The sequence below is a fragment of the Macrotis lagotis genome, chromosome X, assembly GCF_037893015.1.
Source record: "Macrotis lagotis isolate mMagLag1 chromosome X, bilby.v1.9.chrom.fasta, whole genome shotgun sequence".
NCBI lineage: Eukaryota > Metazoa > Chordata > Mammalia > Peramelemorphia > Peramelidae > Macrotis > Macrotis lagotis.
In genome coordinates, this window is record NC_133666.1 from 624,871,382 (window position 1) to 624,888,578 (window position 17,197).

The 17,197-nt window shown below is 47.6% G+C and overlaps 1 protein-coding gene across 1 annotated transcript in view; it reads right to left on the reverse strand.

Annotated features, from left to right (window-relative positions):
* Nucleotides 1-210: 210 nt before the first annotated feature.
* COL5A3 (collagen type V alpha 3 chain) overlaps nt 211-17,197 on the reverse strand; it is a 36,237-nt gene continuing 19,250 nt past the window's right edge. Inside the window, exons 32-67 of the mRNA XM_074203328.1 lie at nt 15,946-15,999; nt 15,723-15,767; nt 15,496-15,549; nt 15,198-15,242; nt 14,974-15,027; nt 14,808-14,861; nt 14,089-14,142; nt 13,741-13,848; nt 13,471-13,560; nt 12,773-12,826; nt 12,554-12,661; nt 12,167-12,274; nt 11,444-11,497; nt 11,196-11,249; nt 10,912-11,019; nt 10,757-10,810; nt 10,502-10,555; nt 10,303-10,356; nt 10,031-10,084; nt 9,653-9,760; nt 8,866-8,919; nt 8,588-8,641; nt 7,855-7,908; nt 7,364-7,417; nt 7,011-7,118; nt 6,603-6,656; nt 6,231-6,284; nt 5,879-5,986; nt 5,511-5,564; nt 5,371-5,406; nt 5,087-5,140; nt 4,185-4,410; nt 3,889-4,001; nt 2,954-3,022; nt 2,471-2,707; nt 211-2,040 (exon numbers count right to left, since the gene is read on the reverse strand). Coding sequence (XP_074059429.1) covers nt 1,894-2,040; nt 2,471-2,707; nt 2,954-3,022; nt 3,889-4,001; nt 4,185-4,410; nt 5,087-5,140; nt 5,371-5,406; nt 5,511-5,564; nt 5,879-5,986; nt 6,231-6,284; nt 6,603-6,656; nt 7,011-7,118; nt 7,364-7,417; nt 7,855-7,908; nt 8,588-8,641; nt 8,866-8,919; nt 9,653-9,760; nt 10,031-10,084; nt 10,303-10,356; nt 10,502-10,555; nt 10,757-10,810; nt 10,912-11,019; nt 11,196-11,249; nt 11,444-11,497; nt 12,167-12,274; nt 12,554-12,661; nt 12,773-12,826; nt 13,471-13,560; nt 13,741-13,848; nt 14,089-14,142; nt 14,808-14,861; nt 14,974-15,027; nt 15,198-15,242; nt 15,496-15,549; nt 15,723-15,767; nt 15,946-15,999 — 2,844 coding nt within the window. The 3' untranslated portion in view covers nt 211-1,893. The remainder of the gene's footprint in view (nt 2,041-2,470; nt 2,708-2,953; nt 3,023-3,888; nt 4,002-4,184; nt 4,411-5,086; nt 5,141-5,370; nt 5,407-5,510; nt 5,565-5,878; nt 5,987-6,230; nt 6,285-6,602; nt 6,657-7,010; nt 7,119-7,363; nt 7,418-7,854; nt 7,909-8,587; nt 8,642-8,865; nt 8,920-9,652; nt 9,761-10,030; nt 10,085-10,302; nt 10,357-10,501; nt 10,556-10,756; nt 10,811-10,911; nt 11,020-11,195; nt 11,250-11,443; nt 11,498-12,166; nt 12,275-12,553; nt 12,662-12,772; nt 12,827-13,470; nt 13,561-13,740; nt 13,849-14,088; nt 14,143-14,807; nt 14,862-14,973; nt 15,028-15,197; nt 15,243-15,495; nt 15,550-15,722; nt 15,768-15,945; nt 16,000-17,197) is intronic.

Sequence of the window (17,197 nt, forward strand, 5' to 3'; positions counted from 1 at the left end):
AGCAAGACAGACCACTGGGAGTCTGGTAAAGGAAACATTCCCACCCCCTCTTAGACCCTAACCAGGAAATGCCTATTTCATAGAGACATTTTTGGAGGTAGGCACATCATGCCACTAGCCTAATCAGAAATCATTAGGCAAAGCCCATAGGATCATGGCACTTAGAGGTTACTGAGTCCAACCCCCTCATTTTACATTTCATATACATGACAAAACTGAAAAGTTGTGACTTGTCCAAAGTTCAGCATACGTGACTGGAGCCCCAGTTCCAGGATTTTTTCCCCCTATAGCCCTCTGCCTTTAAAAGTTGTCTTAGCTTGCTCAGAGACAGACCAGAGAGAATGAACTGGGACCTAAGAGGACAGATAGAGACATGGTGCAGAGAAAGGGATAAAGATGAAAACAGAAATGTGACAAGAATAGAGATGAGGACAGGGAGGAAGGTCAGGAAAGAGATAGAAGTTGATAAGTGTGGGAACTAGGAGAAAAGAAGTCGGGGTTAAGGACAAAAATAGAGACAGAAAGAATAACAAAGACAAAACTGGGAAGGAGGGCAGTGCTCCAATACCCTCTTCAACAGAAGCCCCTCTGCAGACTCACTAGGCAGGTTAATTTTCTTATTGGAAAGGAGACAGCTGTTTCCTTGGACTTCTGCCCTTCCCAAGCTCTGGGAGAACAAGTCTTCCTGACCTACTTCCCAGTCTCAATGATTTATTTCTAGACACCACAGACCCTGTCTTCTCAGGCTAGACTGACCCTAGTGGATCGGAGTTATGGTTGCAGCTGGAGTGGGAACAAGGCATGTCAACAGGACCACTTGGGTATCGGTCCCATCCCTATCCTGGCTGCTTCTGCCTGGGTAGTCTGGCACCTCGGTTCTAAAGGCATTGCTTAGCAACCCGTTGGAAAGGGAAGAGGAGGCTGGGGAGGTGATTCTAGAAAGTGATAAAATAAAACTCCACTGTTTCCTTTTAATACACATTTGTATTAACAAGGGAAGGAGGCAGCACCACTGGGGGCACCTGCATGGCTGCCCCCAAACCCCCAACAGCACCAAGGACACCGAAGGGCAGAGGAAAGCTGGAGTGAGGTGGAGTGCGTGGGTAGGGGCTGGTTCTGGGACTTGGAGTTACGAGAGCCCTTCCCCCTACCCACCTGGAGAATGTCTCCCTTAGATCCAGATCCCTCTTACAGTAGACCCTCCTGAAAGTCAGTTCCCTCTAAGCCAGACCTGAGTTGCGGAGGAGGAAATGGGTAAGTGAACTGGGAGTCAGGGAGAACTGGGTAGGGGGTGGGGTTCTTGGATCACCATCATTCCCAATCCCTGCTGGCAACCTATCCAGGGACTGGTCTGCCCTTGCCACTGACCCATCTTGGGCAGAGAGAGGGAGCCATCTGAAGGGTCCAGTGCTTCACTAAAGTTAGGGTCACAGCACCAAAGGTCTGGAGGGGCTTGAGGTGGCCAGCTTTATCCTGTAAAAAGTTCATTATTTAGGAGCTCAAGACCCACTTGCACCTGGACAGAAGGAGCTGCATCCTTGGAGTCCATAGTGACTGAGAATGGGAACTGGGGAGCAGGGCCTTGAGGAAACTATGGCCTTACTCTGTGTCATGCTAGGAGGGGGGAGCTGGGACCCCTGGACTGGGGGGGGACCCAGACACCAGGAGGTTAAACTTGCATTAGTGACAAAGTACACCAGTGAATCACAGGCTTCCACAGCCACAGGCATGGAAGATAAATAGTTCTCTCAGCCACAGCACCATGATGTCTGTCCATTCATCCATCTGCCCTGGGGACGGCTCTGGCTTGCTCTCCCCTAGTGTCTCTGCTTTGCCCCCACCCCTCAACATTTGTATCCAGGGGTGGCTCCACTTTCCTTGCCTCCTTCAAGTTCAGCCGCTGAAGCAGACAGGGCCTAGCTCAAATCCAAACTTTTGGTTTGTCTGCCCAAAGTCTGAAGCAGCCACATCCCTGAGGGGTAACTGGCCCACTTTGGAAGATCGGAGCTCCAAGACTGTCTGGGAGTGACCCTTCCGGAGCTGTGGGACAGGAATCAGAGAGCTTAATGTGACAGATGAAGATTAAGTGACTTGCCCAAGATTCCACAATTAATAAGGGATAGAATTGGGATTTGAACCCAAATATACAAACACAAATTTCCACCATTCTAAATCATACCTGAGTTGGGAATGGTGAGGGGGAAATGGATACATTGGATGGGAATCCAAGAGAACTGTGAAAAGGATCATCACCATTTCCACCCCACTGAAGGGAAGGAATGTGTATGTACATGTGTGTGAGGTCATCTATCCTAATCATAGCATACTCTCACCCCTTTTTAGCCACATATACTATGACTCCTTCCTCTCCCCCCCCCCCATACCTCACTCTCTCCTCCTCCCCCTCCTGAATCCCCAGTCCCCTTTTAACAGACTCTCTTCCAAGAACCCTGCCTCTCTGATCTCTCACCCTGCATCCATCTTGGTGGGTCCGAATGATGTCTGAGGTTCGATTGTGGGACAATTCTTCCCCATCAGCCCCCAAGAATCGGAGGGATCGACTGTAACCACCCTCCCCTTCATCCAGCCAGGCCACAGAGTTCTGGCAAATGTAGGTGAAGCTCTGGCGAGCACTGGCACTCAAGAGTTTCAAGAAGGTCAGCTGCACCACACGGACTGCATTGCCATCTGAGTCCACGTAGGAGAACTGGGAGACAGAGCACTGGGTGTCATTCATCAGAATCCCCTGTCCTACTTCCCACAAATTCCCATCTGGTCACCCAGCTGGGGCTCTCTTCTCAAATTCCCATCCTCAGCCTTAACCCCCTTTTTCAGCCTTGGCTCTCATCCTCCTCGGTTCAGTCCCCATCCCCATCTCTATCCTCTATACCTCCATCATAGGCCTCTGTCTATCCCCAATCTGGACTTTTTTCTCTCTGCTCTTCTTCCTCACCTTCTTTCCTCTTTTAAATGTGCTATACCAGTTCCCTGGCTTCTCCCGAGACCAGGCAGCCAGCTTTACCTAGGACCAAAGTGAGAGAGGGATTGAGAAAGGTCAATCATTTGCAGTCTTTTGCAACAACCCCCTCCCTTCAAGTTATGGTCTGACCCATGAGGCATACTGGAAAGGATCTGGAGAGGAGATTGTAGAGAAGGCCATAAATCCTTTTTCCCATTCCAGGCCACAAGCCCCAGATCCCCATGTGCCATGACCAAAGCTTGAGATTTCATGACTAGGGGACTTAAATATCCACTGACTAGGGTGTTCTGAACATCTGAGCTCCCACTGACCATGAACTTAGTGACTGTGGGGATCTGAATTCCTAGGGAAGCAGCTTATTTTTTTCCTCAAGAAATTCTAAGAGGCTGATATGAAGGTCAAATAGAGCCAGTGGGAGCCCTATGTCAGTATTTATCAAATCAAACCAAGTCAGAGAGGAAACATGACCTTGGGTATTGAGAGCAACAGAATAGTTCCCAAGACCTGGGAGGTTGGAAAGGAAGGAGAAAAAATGAAGAAATAAAAAGTGACAGGGAAGAATAGAGAGAGGAAAGCAGAGATGGAAGAAGAGAGGAGAGGAGAGGGGAAAAGAGGGGAGGGGAGGAAAAAGGGAAGATGGAAAGGGGAGAGGAGAGGGGGAGGAGAGAGGAAGAAAAGAGAAGAGAAGAGAAGAGAAGAGAAGAGAAGAGAAGAGAAGAGAAGAGAAGAGAAGAGAAGAGAAGAGAAGAGAAGAGAAGAGAAGAGAAGAGAAGAGAAGAGAAGAGAAGAGAAGAGAAGAGAAGAGAAGAGAAGAGTGGGGAAAGGGAGAGAGGGGAAGGAGAAGGATAGAAAGGAGAGGGGGAGGAGAGGGGAGGAGAGGGAAGGAGCATCCCAAGATCACTACTTACCGCTTCAAACTTCTTATCAGGAAAGATGCAAGTCTCTCCTCCTGCTGTAAAGTTACAGAAAACTCTGAAAGCATCTCTTGAGCAACCCTGGTTAGGATCAATCCAATATTCCCCTAAAGGAGAAAAAGGAAAAGAGTTGGGCCATTTACCAGTCACCAGTATCCACTATCCTCTCCCATACTTCAGGCTAGACTGGGTCCTCCCTACCCCAACATTCTTTCCCTTTCCCTCTGGCATTGTGCCCTTGAATACCAGACGGAGCATCTTCTGGACACCCACAACTCTCCAGATCTTACCATCAGTTAGGTGAGGATGGCTCCGGCCAAGCTCCTTGCACACCAGACCAGGGCTCTCCTGGGTCCCTAGAGGGCTTTTCAACTGATCTATTTCATTCTTCAGGGAGTTGAGGGAAGCATACACTTCCTCCATGCCATTCTCACTGGGCCCAGGGAAACTCTCAATTGAGCGCCGCCGCCGGGACCCCCCCAAGGGCAGGAGGTCCTCAACCTCTGCTGGAGAGCCCTATGAAGGTGGAGATAGAGATGGAAAAATGGAGAAACAAAGAGAGATGGAAAGACACTGATACCGAAGTGGAAATGGAGGTGGAAATAGAGATAGAAGTAGAAAGGGAGATGTACAAAGAGACAAGAGTTATAAATACAGAGACAAATAGAGAGGGAGATTGAGAAAGAGACTGCAGAGGCATAGAATTGTAGACAGAGAAAGAAACAAGAGAGAAATTAATTTAGAAAGACACAGAGTTTAAAAATGACAAGTGGAAAAGAGATAGAAATGTAGATACAGAGACAAACTGATAAAGATGGAGAAAAGGGGAGAGGTGAGGAAGAAGAGATAGGAATGACAGTAAAGTATGAAGAGACATGCACACACATAGACATAGGGAGGATGACATGGAGGATCCATAGAAGACACAGATTCCTTTCTCTTCAACAGGTCTGGGTCAGGAGTCCCAGATATCAAGTGACAATGGGTATTGGGGTAGGAGGGCAGGAAAGGACAGGCAAGCCAGGATGCTTAGCAAAATGGAAGCCTCCTTAACCACATTGCCTTAAATAAATAAAAGTATTTTTAAAAGAGAAAAAAAAATGGAAGCCTCCACTTTCACTTCCATGTCCCAGGTTCACAACCTCAGACCTTAGTCCTCATCCCTTCAACCTGCTTTGCATAAGTGACTCACCGGGGGTCCGGGTGGTCCTGGGGGTCCTGTGTCTCCCTGGGGGCCAACAGATCCCTGTGGAGAAGAGTGACTCAGGAGGGGACTAGGAACTAGGAGGGACTGATCTAGTGAGGAAATCCTCCCCCCAATTTTTGACTTCCCATTTGGAGGGAAGGATAGGGTCCTGTCTGGGGAGATAGGTTTCCTTTACATTGCTGGAGTCTCCAGTGGTCTTTGCATTGTAAGCATGGACCACTCCTTTAAATTAAGGGGTTTAGGATGAATGAGGATGCTAAAATACTTACTGGTGACCCTTTTGATCCTTTCTGCCCCAATGGACCCTATGAGAGAAAGGAAGAGTGAAGCATAGTTTCTAGCCAGACTTAATCTAAGTGATCTGCTGACTTCCAAACCTCCCCACCCCCATACTTCTCCTCATACTTACTGCCAAGCCTGGGGACCCAGGGTGCCCTAGAGGGCCTATGGGGCCTTGCAGACCCTTGTGGGAAGAAGAATGAAGTCATCAGGGTTAATGATTTTTGAATATCATCTATGGCTTTCCCCCTCCCATCCCTTAGCCCACTACAAGGGTCCTTTCTCTCTTTCAGATCCTAGACAAAACCTTCCCTATACTCCAGAAATTCTTAGGGACAGACCCCCCCCACCGTATTCCCATCCCTTGGAACAGATCTTTTCCCAGGCATCTTAGAGAAATACATAAGTGTGTATTTGTCTAAGGTGTCTGGGACAGATTCCACCCCCCCCCCCCATCTCCACAAAAAAAAAAGATGTTGACTCCATGAGGTTACTCACAGGGTCCCCTTTGGGGCCTGGGCTGCCTTGTACTCCTGGGACCCCTTGGTCTCCCTTCTCACCAGGTTCTCCAGGAGGGCCTATTAGACCAATTAGCCCAATATGACCCTAGAGAGAAGAAAGATAGAAGTGAGCTTCAGAACCAAGAAGAGAAGGAAGCCTCAAGATGAGGCTCCTGGGGAAAAGAGGAGACATTTTCCCCCAGACTTGAGAGAGAGAGGGAAGTGAATGTGAGAATGAAACAGATTTATCCCTTCTCCTTCCAAGAGCTGTGAGAGAGAGAGAGTTAGGTGAAGGATTAGTGGTGGTGGGCCACAAGGGATAATATAAAGGGGACCCAAGGGACTATTACCTTCTCCCCCTTGAAGCCCGGATCACCCTTCAGGCCAGGGAGGCCACTGGGCCCCTGGAGAGAGAAAGGTGGTGTCAGTGCCACATGTCAACATCCTCTTGGGTATAAGTATGTTTGCACCTTGAGCCAGAGCAGAGGAAGGATGGGTGGGAAGGAAGTGGTTAGTATGGAGCTCCTGGGGCTACCCAGAAAGGCCAGAAATCAGATAACCCTCCCAAACACTTTTCTTTCTGGACCCAAATCCCATCAGTGAGGATGCTCTGTCAGTAGAATGCTCAGTGCCATGATTAGTCAATGTAGCTAGACCACAAAGGCCATAAACATCAAGGGGACTAGCAAGGATAGGTTTCTAGGGTGAGAACAGTGGCTTACCAGAGGCCCTGGTGGACCCATCAGTCCGGGAGGGCCAAGAAGACCTGGCTCACCCTAAAGATCCAAAAATAGTACACAGGATGAGTTCCTGGATAGGGAGTGAGGAGTGTGTGTATGGGGTGCTGGTCTCTGTCCTCCCAATGAAGAATCCTTTCCTTCTCCTCCCACCTGCCCCTACCTACCCACCCAGGACCCACCCAGAGAGTAGGAGGAACCCAGGACATGAACTTTGTCCAATAAAGGAGACCTCTCAATTCTTTCTGAACTAAATTAATTTGAGAGCCCAACTAGCCACTTTAGTCCCAAGGTCTATATAAAGAAAGGAAGGAGCCCAAGCCATCTTTCTCTGCCAATGGCGACTATAGCCAAAGGTTCTTTCTGTCCTACAGTCCCTTTCCCCAGACTCACCGAGGGGCCGGGAATCCCTGGGAGGCCCTCAGCCCCAAGTCGACCAGGAGGGCCCCTTGGACCCACTAGGCCTGTCCTGCCAGGGGGGCCATCAGGACCAGGCTGACCCTGGAGGAGGGAGTTTACAGGATTAATCAGTCAAATGTTCATTAAATTGTTGCTATGTTCCAGACATTGCAAAGAAGTGATTTCAGTCCATTCTACCAGGGGACTGCTGTTCTTTCACCCTATGGGGCAGCCCTTGCAGTCCATGAGCCTTAAGAATGGCTATAATCAATGCAGTGTTCCTGGAGTTCAGGGTATGAAGGTAGAACTTTAAAGGAAAAAACTGACAGAGGCTGGGGGGAGCTTACCTTGGCCCCCTTCTCCCCTTCTCTGCCCTCATGACCCATACGACCAACAGGTCCCTAGAGAAAGAAAAGTTGTATGTGTGAAATGTGTGAGGTTGAGTGACTACTTTAAAATTTTTATTTTATTTTTCAGTGAATAAGCATTAATTTTCTCTCCCACCTACTACTCTCCCACCCCCTACTATACAAATTGCGAAAGAAAATCCTCATAACAATTAATCTTTGAACTAAGCAAATTCCCACACTGCCATGCACAACATTTTATGTTTCATTTTGCATCTTGAGTTCATCACCTCTCCAGTGAGGACTACTTGTTAAGGTGTCTCTAGGTGAAGATTTCTGCTCAGAGAAGGGTCACATTGGATGAACCCTGAGATGATTTCCAACTATGGGAATCTTTGATTCTGAGTGTGTTCATATTTGATTCTGTAGTGGAGCGTAGGAAGTGGACTACTACAGGGATAAATCAAAAGCAATCATAGGGGACCACTTACCCTTTTCCCAGGAGGTCCTGGAGGGCCAGGCTCCCCAGAGGCACCAGGTGGGCCCTGCAGAGAGATTGCTATAGTCAGGAAAGAAACCCCACCCATCCTATTCAACTTGTCCCCCCACAATGGCTTCCCTCTTTCCACACCCCAGAGTCCATCAGCATCACCCCCCCAATGCATTTTTCAGGCATTTTTTTCTGGCTGTACCCCAGGACTGGAATGCTCTCCCTCCTCTGCTCTGACTACTGACTTCCCTGATTTCCTTTAAGGTCTCAACTAAGATCACAACTTCTACAGGAAGTCTTCTCCAACTTTTCTTAATCCCAATGTTTTCCCTGAGGTCGAGGGAGGTTGAGGGAGTCACACAGACAGTGGTAAAACTGAGATTAGAACCAAGGACTACACATTCAGAGTTCTTTCTACCATACCATACTGCCCCCTACCCCATGCCAATATATTGTGGGGGACTTGCCCCATCCTGGACCACTTCCAGTCTTTCTAAGCTTACTACTTTTGAACTCTACCAAAGTAGAGTTCTCACAAGTTCTTTCCTGACTCTTAATTCTCTTCTAGCCTCTCAACTCACTGCCCCTCCTTCACTTACTAAGACCTAAATCTCCACCTTTAGTCTGCAATCTCTCAACCTCTGACCCTCAACCTCTCCCAACTTTATCTAAATCTCCCTAAATTTTCTCCTTCATTTTTACTCCCACTCTCAGGTTCTCAGTTGCTCACTCACCGGAGCCCCGACATCCCCGTGGTCTCCTTTCTCCCCCTGGTCACCTTCTTTGCCCTGGGGGAAGGATGCAGACAGATTTGGAGAGTGTGATGGCAGGTAAAGCTGGTGTATTCACAATTAGAATCTAACATTTACAAGGTTAAACTTGGTGGAGAAAGTTCAATGTGGAAAGGGAGAAGAGTAGATTCAGATCCAGTTAAGTTTTATGAGGAGAAGGGGGACTATAAGAGGAGAGTCTGGATAGAAGGATCAGCAAGAGGAGTAAGGGCCATACTCACAACAACACCAGGGTCTCCAGGGGGACCAGGATCTCCAGGGAATCCTGTGGGCCCCTATAATCCCAAGAACAAGAGGTCACAGCCTGCCCACCTAACCAGCATACTACTGAGAGCTAAATACTCAGTGGTGAGACTTAGAAAGGGTTCTGGATTTCTAAGAGTTTTGGGGTCACTGAGATTAAGAAATTAAAGTGACTGCTACTGTAAGTAGCCATAAAAATTTTGTATCAGAAACCCCTCACCCTAATACAGGTGTCTGTTTGGTAATGGAACAAAAATACCAGGTGCTGCTCTTTCATTCACTCATTCATCCATCCATCCATCCATCCATCCATCCATCCACTTACTTTCATGCATTCACTCAAGTGTTCTTTCTCATTCATTTCACATAAATATACAGACATCTCCTGAGTGTTTAGTCTTGTGCTGGTGAAGGCAGAAGAGATATAAGCCCTGACTGTTCTTGGGGAGATCACAGATACTGGGCTAGGGGAAGGTTTACTGAAAATGATGATGAAGAACCCATAGCTTCAGCAGTGGCAAGATTGTATTTTGGAACAGAGCTCATAAATTGTCTTTTTTTTTTTTTTTAGGTTTTTGCAAGGCAAATGGGGTTAAGTGGCTTGCCCACACAGCTAGGTAATTATTAAGTGTCTGAGACCAGATTTGAACCCAGGTACTCCTGACTCCAAGGCCAGTGCTTTATCTACTATGCCACCTAGCTGCCCCCATCAATTGTCTTCTAATTAGATCTTCCCTACAACTTCTCACAGACCCCAGAACTCACCAGACTTCCTTTGGCTCCATCCTCACCAGGAGGTCCTTTCTTCCCTGGAGGTCCGGCAGCTCCTGATGGTCCTGAGTCACCCTTTTCACCAAAGTCTCCCTTGGGTCCCTTTGTAGAGATGTGGTCAGGGGTTAGGAGGGTATGAGACTACAAAGGACATTAGGGATCATTGGGGATTGGGACTATCCAAGGAATCAGGGATATTTGTATAGCCTGATATTACAGAGAATTAGTAGTCAATACAGCCTCGGACTGTCCAAGTGGTCAAAGATTAAGCAGTCTTAAAATGCTCCCTCTGGAAACTGAGATCACAATATCAAGCACAAGTATGGGGAATAGGAGTGAGAGAAATGAAGATTAAGGGATTAAGGTACTTACCACTGGACCAGGCTTGCCTGGGGGACCAGGGTCCCCCACTTCTCCAGGTTCCCCCTGAAGGAAAAAAAGATTGTGAGAGACAAAAAGGGAAAAGGGGATGGGAGGGTTTGGGCTGTGCAGGTGAGATGAAGGTATACTTAGGGGTATAGGAGAGATTCTTAGGGGAAAAGGTCCAAGAACAATCCATCATCCAGGGTGGGAGGAAAGGATTGAAATGTGACCCTATCCAGGGCCTTGCTCCCACACCTCCCAGCCCCTTCCCTTTCACTTACCTTTTCTCCAACAGCCCCTGGTTGACCAATGCCCCCAGGCAGCCCTGGAGTTCCCTGGAGAGAATGGGGTAGAAGCAGAAATCTAATTCTTAGAAACACTCCCACAAACTAGGGGTCAGATGTCCTCCAAAACACACCTTCAGAGATCAATCCTTCCCTTGCTCTGTCCACAAAACTCTCCAGACATAAATTAACTTACCTCTGACCCACTAGAACCCTGAGGACCTCGGGGACCTGGAGCACCATGAGGACCCTACGATGGAATGGGTGGATAGTCAGAGAGTCACAGAGAAGAATATTTCCAAAGAACTTTGGCAATTCCTAAATTATCACCCAAGTAACCCAGAACCCCCACCACAGAGAAGTTCCCAAACAACCTTTGTGATTCTTTGCCTCTTCCCTCCTGTACTGGGGGTGCAAGAGAAGAAATGAATGACTTTGGTAGCATACATACCATGGAACCCACGTCTCCAATCTCTCCCTTCTCTCCAGCTGGTCCTGGCATCCCCTGGTAAGAGATTGGGAATAGGAGAGAGCCTTAAGTTCCAAAAGAAAATCCCTAGAGAATGGATAGAATCTACACCCCCTTCCTGCCCCATGCATACCCACCTGTAGGCCAGAGGGACCAATGCCTCCTGGGAAGCCCCTCACACCATCATCTCCTTTCTGCCCAAAAAGACCTGGTGGACCCCGGCGTCCTCGTTCCCCATCTGCACCCTAGGAGGGAATCCGGATCCAGAATTGGTGTCCAGAAGTCAGTGTCAGGGGTTAGAATTTAGAGATCATTCATAAAAGTTTGGATTGGGGATGACCACAGAGTTGAGGCCTAGAATCTTGATAAGTCTCCTCCCTGCTCAAACCCTGGGGTGGGGATGGATCAGGAAAACACTCACTGGAGGGCCTGGGTGTCCGACAGGACCTTGGGTCCCTGTTGGTCCAGGGGGACCCTGAGGAGACAAAGAGACAAAAATGTCTGAAGCCAAGGAGAATCCTACCTCAGATTAAGGATGTGAGAGCCATAGCAAAGAAATTCTTCTATCTCTTCTACCTGGTGTTCTTCAGACCAATATCCTCCCTCTCTATCATCTCCCTTGCTCCATTCACCATCTCCCTAGTCCTCCCTGTTATCACATACACTCACCGGCTCCCCTTTGTCACCTTTACTCCCCTTGTGGCCTGGGGCACCCATTTCCCCCTGAAAAAAAAAGAAAAGCTGAAATTAAATCCAGCCTACCACCTTATCTTTTCCTCCCCACCAATGCCCTTTCTTTTTTTCTCTCATTAGTTACATCAACTTCCCCCTTTTTAATTGGATATTCTTTACATTGGAATTAATATTTTTGATCTATGTACTTCTGACCAGAAATTAGTCTCTTAACCTTTAACTAGCAGTTATAAAACGTGTGTAAGCCCTGTCTCCTACAATGTGGACTTGGCCTGTGTCAGTACTATCTGATCGTCTCAATGTTAGCACCAATAAATTCCTCACCTGCTCCACAAACCTCAAGATAAGAGACATCTTGGATGAGGAGAGAAAATCCTATTGGTATTTGTAAACATTTACTCTTCAATATGTGGGATTCTTGTCAATAAGAATTTTAAGCAAATATCATAAGATTTGAGAGAATCACATTGTAAAATCACATCATCTATGTGAAATCTCACTGATTACTTCACTCAGTTTTTATGATTCTTTGTCTATTCTGTATAAAATACCCCCCAAATTTTGTATCAGTGTTGGTATTTACAAGGATGCCATACACCCATGAGTTTTGGTAAGATCCTAGAGAATTAAACTTCACTTATAAAACTAATTTTGTTCTTTCATTTTTAGCCTATCAGAATTATGGTTAACACTTCTCACCTTGTCCCCATCTTCTCCAACGGGCCCTGCAGCTCCAGCTGGTCCTAGGAGACCTGGTGGCCCTGGAATCCCATCTTTCCCTGTGGGGCCAGGGGGTCCACGCTCCCCCTAAGAAGGGAGGGGTTTCACCAGAGGTTCCAGGTGGAGCCTCATAACCCATGCTTCCCACTGGAATAACAGGCTGAGAAAGGGGATGGGGAAGCAATGACCTCAAATTCTCAGGTACATGGAGAGGCAGTTGAAGCAAGGCAAAGAAGGGAGGGAGAGAGTTGGGGAGGCATGGGAAGCTCAACAGTTAATTATCTGTGGAAGCTTATATAGTGTTGGAGAAGGCCTGAGAAGGTAAGGGGGGTCTGGGGGAGTGGGCATACTGTCTTCATTACTTACTGCTGCTCCTGTCTCTCCAGCAGGGCCAAGAGGCCCTTGTCCACCTCCTTGACCAGGCAACCCAATACCCCCAGCTGGACCCACAGGACCTCGTTCTCCAGGAGGACCCTGCAGAAGGTGGGGTAGGGCAGAGGAGTGCAGTTCAGGTCAGTTTTTCTGAGGACAGCCCCAATCCTCCAGCTTCAACCCTCAAGAGGACCTGGCCAAGGCTATACTTACATTGGCACCGATGGGACCAGGGGGGCCCTGTGACCCCTTCAAGCCGATTGCTCCCTTAGGAGAGGAAAGGGGATGTGAGATGATACAAAGTAAGATTTCTCCAATCATTCTCCATTTAAGATATTTTCCCACATACTTCCCCTCTCCCCTACACCAACTCGTCAAATCTAGATTTTAGCTCGTTTCACCTTTGTGAGTACTCCCTCCCTATATTCTACTGAGATGTTTTTTTCTCTGAGGCCCTAAAGCACTTAAACTTAGTTTTGATCCCATGTAACCTTTTTACTCTCTTTTCAAGTGAGTCCATTCTCTCTCTCCAAATAACCCTGCCCAGAGCTCCCCAAGGACAAATCCTGAGTCTGTATCTCCCAGAAGGTGAGCTCCCTGAGAGGATCTGAGTCTGTTCCTTCTCAACTTCTCCCTCAGACAATGAGCTCACTGAGGGCAGGGCCTGGGCTTGCTCTTTATCTGCTTCCCACCCCACCCCCAGACAGCTAGTCCTCTGAGGCAGAGCCTGGGTCTGTTCCTTCTGTCTCCTCTAGACTGTAAGTTCCCTGAGGGAAGCTCCTGAACCTGTTCCTTCTGTTTCCCCCAGATACTGAGCTCTCTGAGGGTAGCACCCAGGCCCGAGCACCCAGGAGCAGTCAGGATAATGAAGGGAAGCTGCTCATTAAGGACAGAAGGATGCTAATACTCACTGTATCTCCAGGGGCTCCTCGAGGACCAGGGAAGCCTTGGGGACCAGGGGGGCCATCCTTCCCAGGGACACCAAGTGGTCCAGGGTCCCCCTGTCACAATATGGGGCAGAGATATTATATCCCACCTGGTAAGAGAAACTATGACCCATAAACCCAAATTTCCCCTATAACAGGAGTTGTGATCTATACTGTCCCTTCTCTTGGCTATTGATAGATTGATATTTTCTCCCTGAGGAGTTTAAGAAGTGTGAACCTCCAGAGGTGTCTTACCTGGGCTCCTTCTCTTCCCAACATCCCTGGAAGCCCCTGCTCTCCAGGGGGCCCAGGAGGGCCTGGATGGCCCCTCTCACCCAGTGGCCCTATTTCACCAGTCTTCCCCTAAGGGGAAAAAAAGAGAAGGACCTGTTTGAAGGCCTGGAAGGAGGGAGGTGCTATGACCCCAGATCCTACCTGTCCCAGAAATGGCCTCTGACATACCAATAGAAGTTCAGGAGTGGGGGAAAGAATAATGACTTTGAACCCCAAGAAATCTGCCCCAACCATTTCTAACCCTTTCCCAAGCCCATGGATCTAGAGTCTCCTAAAGCTTGGATGGGGGTCTCTTGGGATCAGTCTGACCTGGGGGCCAATGACACCAGCTGGTCCTGGGGGACCTGTCTGGCCCTGGAAACCCTGGGAAGGAAAGGATAAACATAAGATATAATTCTGATGTAGCTAATAATCATCATAATAATAGTAATAATAAATTGGTTTCCTCACAGTAAACCCTGGAGGGAGGTAACAATAGCAATAGCAATAGTAATAGTATTTCTATAGGTCGTAAAAGTTTGCAAAATGCTTTACAAATATCTCATTTGATCTTCACAACAATCTTGAGAGGTAGGTTCTATTATAATTCCCATTTAATAAACGGTAAAACTGAGACTGGAAAGGAGATAATATAAGTATTATTGTTTTTCTTTTACAAATGAGGACATTGAGGCTCAGAACGAAGTGCTTTGTGCCAGGTCATCACAATTCAGCAGCAGCAGAGCTGGGGATGAAGCCCAGGTACCCTGCTGCCAAATCCAGTGCCTTCTTCCACTTAGTTGGAGGAACCAGGAGAAAAGACTTGGAGTGTGTGTGGGGGGGGCAATAGGGGAAAATTGGAGGAAGGGGCACCAAGGAGAGAGTTGAGTGGGAAATGGAGGAGTGGACAAGACAGGAACAAATTGTAAGAGGGGAATGTAGAGAAGAACAATACTGATCAGTCTTGAGGTATCTGAGGAGGAGGAGTTGGAGGCAGTATGGGGAAGGAGTTGGACAGGACCTCAGTAACTGATCTGGGCAACTCTTACCAACTCTCCTCGCTGCCCAGGATGACCAGGTCTTCCTTCTTTTCCCACAGGACCCTGGAGAAAGATTTCCAAGGCAATAAGGGAGAAGAGATCCAGAACACTAAGCCTCTGTCCCTTTTCCACCCCTTAAGCTTCTTTTACCATTCCCTAGAACAGAGAAACTCACTGGAGGTCCTTTTGGCCCAGGAAATCCAGGGGGTCCCATCAGACCTGGTGGGCCCTAGAATAGAAGAGGGTGTTAACTGAACCCTCCTTCCTTGCCCTGGACACACTCTGGTACATTTACCTCCAGGACTTGACTTTCCCAACCCCCCCTTACCAGGAGTTCCCAGTCCCAGGATCTGCCCAATACCACCCCCCCCCCAGCTTTTCCCTTGTGCCCCCACTGACCTTTTCTCCAGGAACCCCTGGAGTACCATCATGGCCCATATCTCCCTAGGACAGAGAGAATAAGCTCAACTCAGGAAATGACTAAACTGGAGATGCTGGGAGGGACCCGGAGACCATAATGCACAAGGTTCCTTTTTGATAGATCAGGGGTAGGGACCTTGACTCAAAACATGTACCCCCAAAACCATACTCCACTATTGGAGGGGTTGGGAAGATTTCACTATCAGGCAAGATTTGGAAGGAAGAGAAAAAAGGATTCTTGATACAAGGGGCTCCATAGACCCTTTCCCATCCATACCTTGGGGCCTGGTTTTCCTGTGGGACCATTCTGCCCTCTCTCTCCACGGGAGCCCTAAGAAAAAGCAATGAGATAGAGAGAGTGGGAGGGGAAAGTCTCAGGTAAAGCAATCCAAATATTTTCCCTTCCATTTTTTCTGTTCACCTGAGCATTTCTCATCCATCCCTCCCACCCAGGGAAGAAACAAGAGTTTAAGTGATGGGAAGCAGAAGAGGAAAGTTACTCACTGGTGGTCCCCGTTCTCCTTCCTGTCCTGGTTGACCAGCCTTCCCCTGAGATAGAGAAAAGAACAATGAGAGTAAGGCCACATCAGCATATCTGGACAAGAAAACAGCTCAGACAGACAGGTAGAATGGAAGGGAAGGGGAAGAGGAGTCCCCACCTCCTCCACAGCACAGTACATACACACCTTCTCACTCAGATACATTCAATCACCATCTCTTTGCTTACCCGTTTCCCTTTCTCTCCAGCCAGACCCAGTGGCCCTGGAAACCCAATGGATCCCTGAATGGGGAGAAGCAGAGAGGAGATGGGGAATGGGGGGTGGGGCATCAGGATAGTGGGAGAAAGAGGGAGCTGCTGCCATCATTTGCTTTTTTCCTGTCATGGGATGTCCCTCCCTGTCCTCTCTGCCCATTCTCTGAGGCTTCCTCCATGTTCCCCTCTCACTTGTTGGCATTTCTCCTTCTTCTGAAAGGTCATATGCCTTATGAGCACAGGGACTCACAGCGGGAAGAGACCTCAGAGTCTATTTAGTCTAATTCATACTTCACTGATAATCCCCCACCCTAAGCAATATCTTCCCCAAACTGTTATCCAGTATTATCAGATGTATTTCCTCATCTGTTCTTGGTGTGGTTTCTTTTCCTCTCTATTTCAAGGGGTAGGGAGGGGTGAGGTGCACTTCATCCATAAATGAGAGGGATATAAAATTAAAATACATAAATAAAGCTTTTCAAAAGACCCTCAACCATGATCAGTCTTAATGAACTTGCTCATTCCATCAGTGTACCAATCAGGGACAATTTGGGGGTATCTGAGATGGAGAATACCATCTATATCCAGAGAAAAAATAGTGGAGTTTGAACAAAGACCAAGGACTATTACCTTTAATTTTAAAAAAATGTTATCTTAATATGTAATCTTGCTACCTCTTATATTTTATTTTTTCCCTTAAGGATATGATTTCTGTCTCATCACATTCAACTTAGATCAGTGCATAGCATGGAAACAATGTAAAGACTGACAGACTGCCTTCTGTGGGGGGTGGGAGAGAAAAGCAAGATCAGGAGGAAAATTGCAAAATTCTAATTAAATCAATAAACAAACAAACAAAAAAATAAATAAACTTAAAAAAAAAACCCTCAACAAGTTTCCAGATGAATTCCTCTAGTGATAGGCAGCTCATCACCTTCACCCCTACACAATTTCCCATCAACTACTCCAGGCAGTCCATCACACTTCAGAATAGTTCTAATTGTCAAGAAGTTTTTCCTTATATTGAATTGAGATCTTTACTGCTTCCCCTCACTGCTCCCAATGGATGGCTCTATGGCCAAGCTGAATAAAATTAAGCCTCTCTTTCCTATGACCATCTTTTAAATATTCGAAAAGAATGCTTGGGTTCCCCAAGTCTTTTCTTCTTCAGGCCAACCTTCCCAGTTTTTCCCTTGTATGGCATGATCTCTAGCTCTTCACCAAC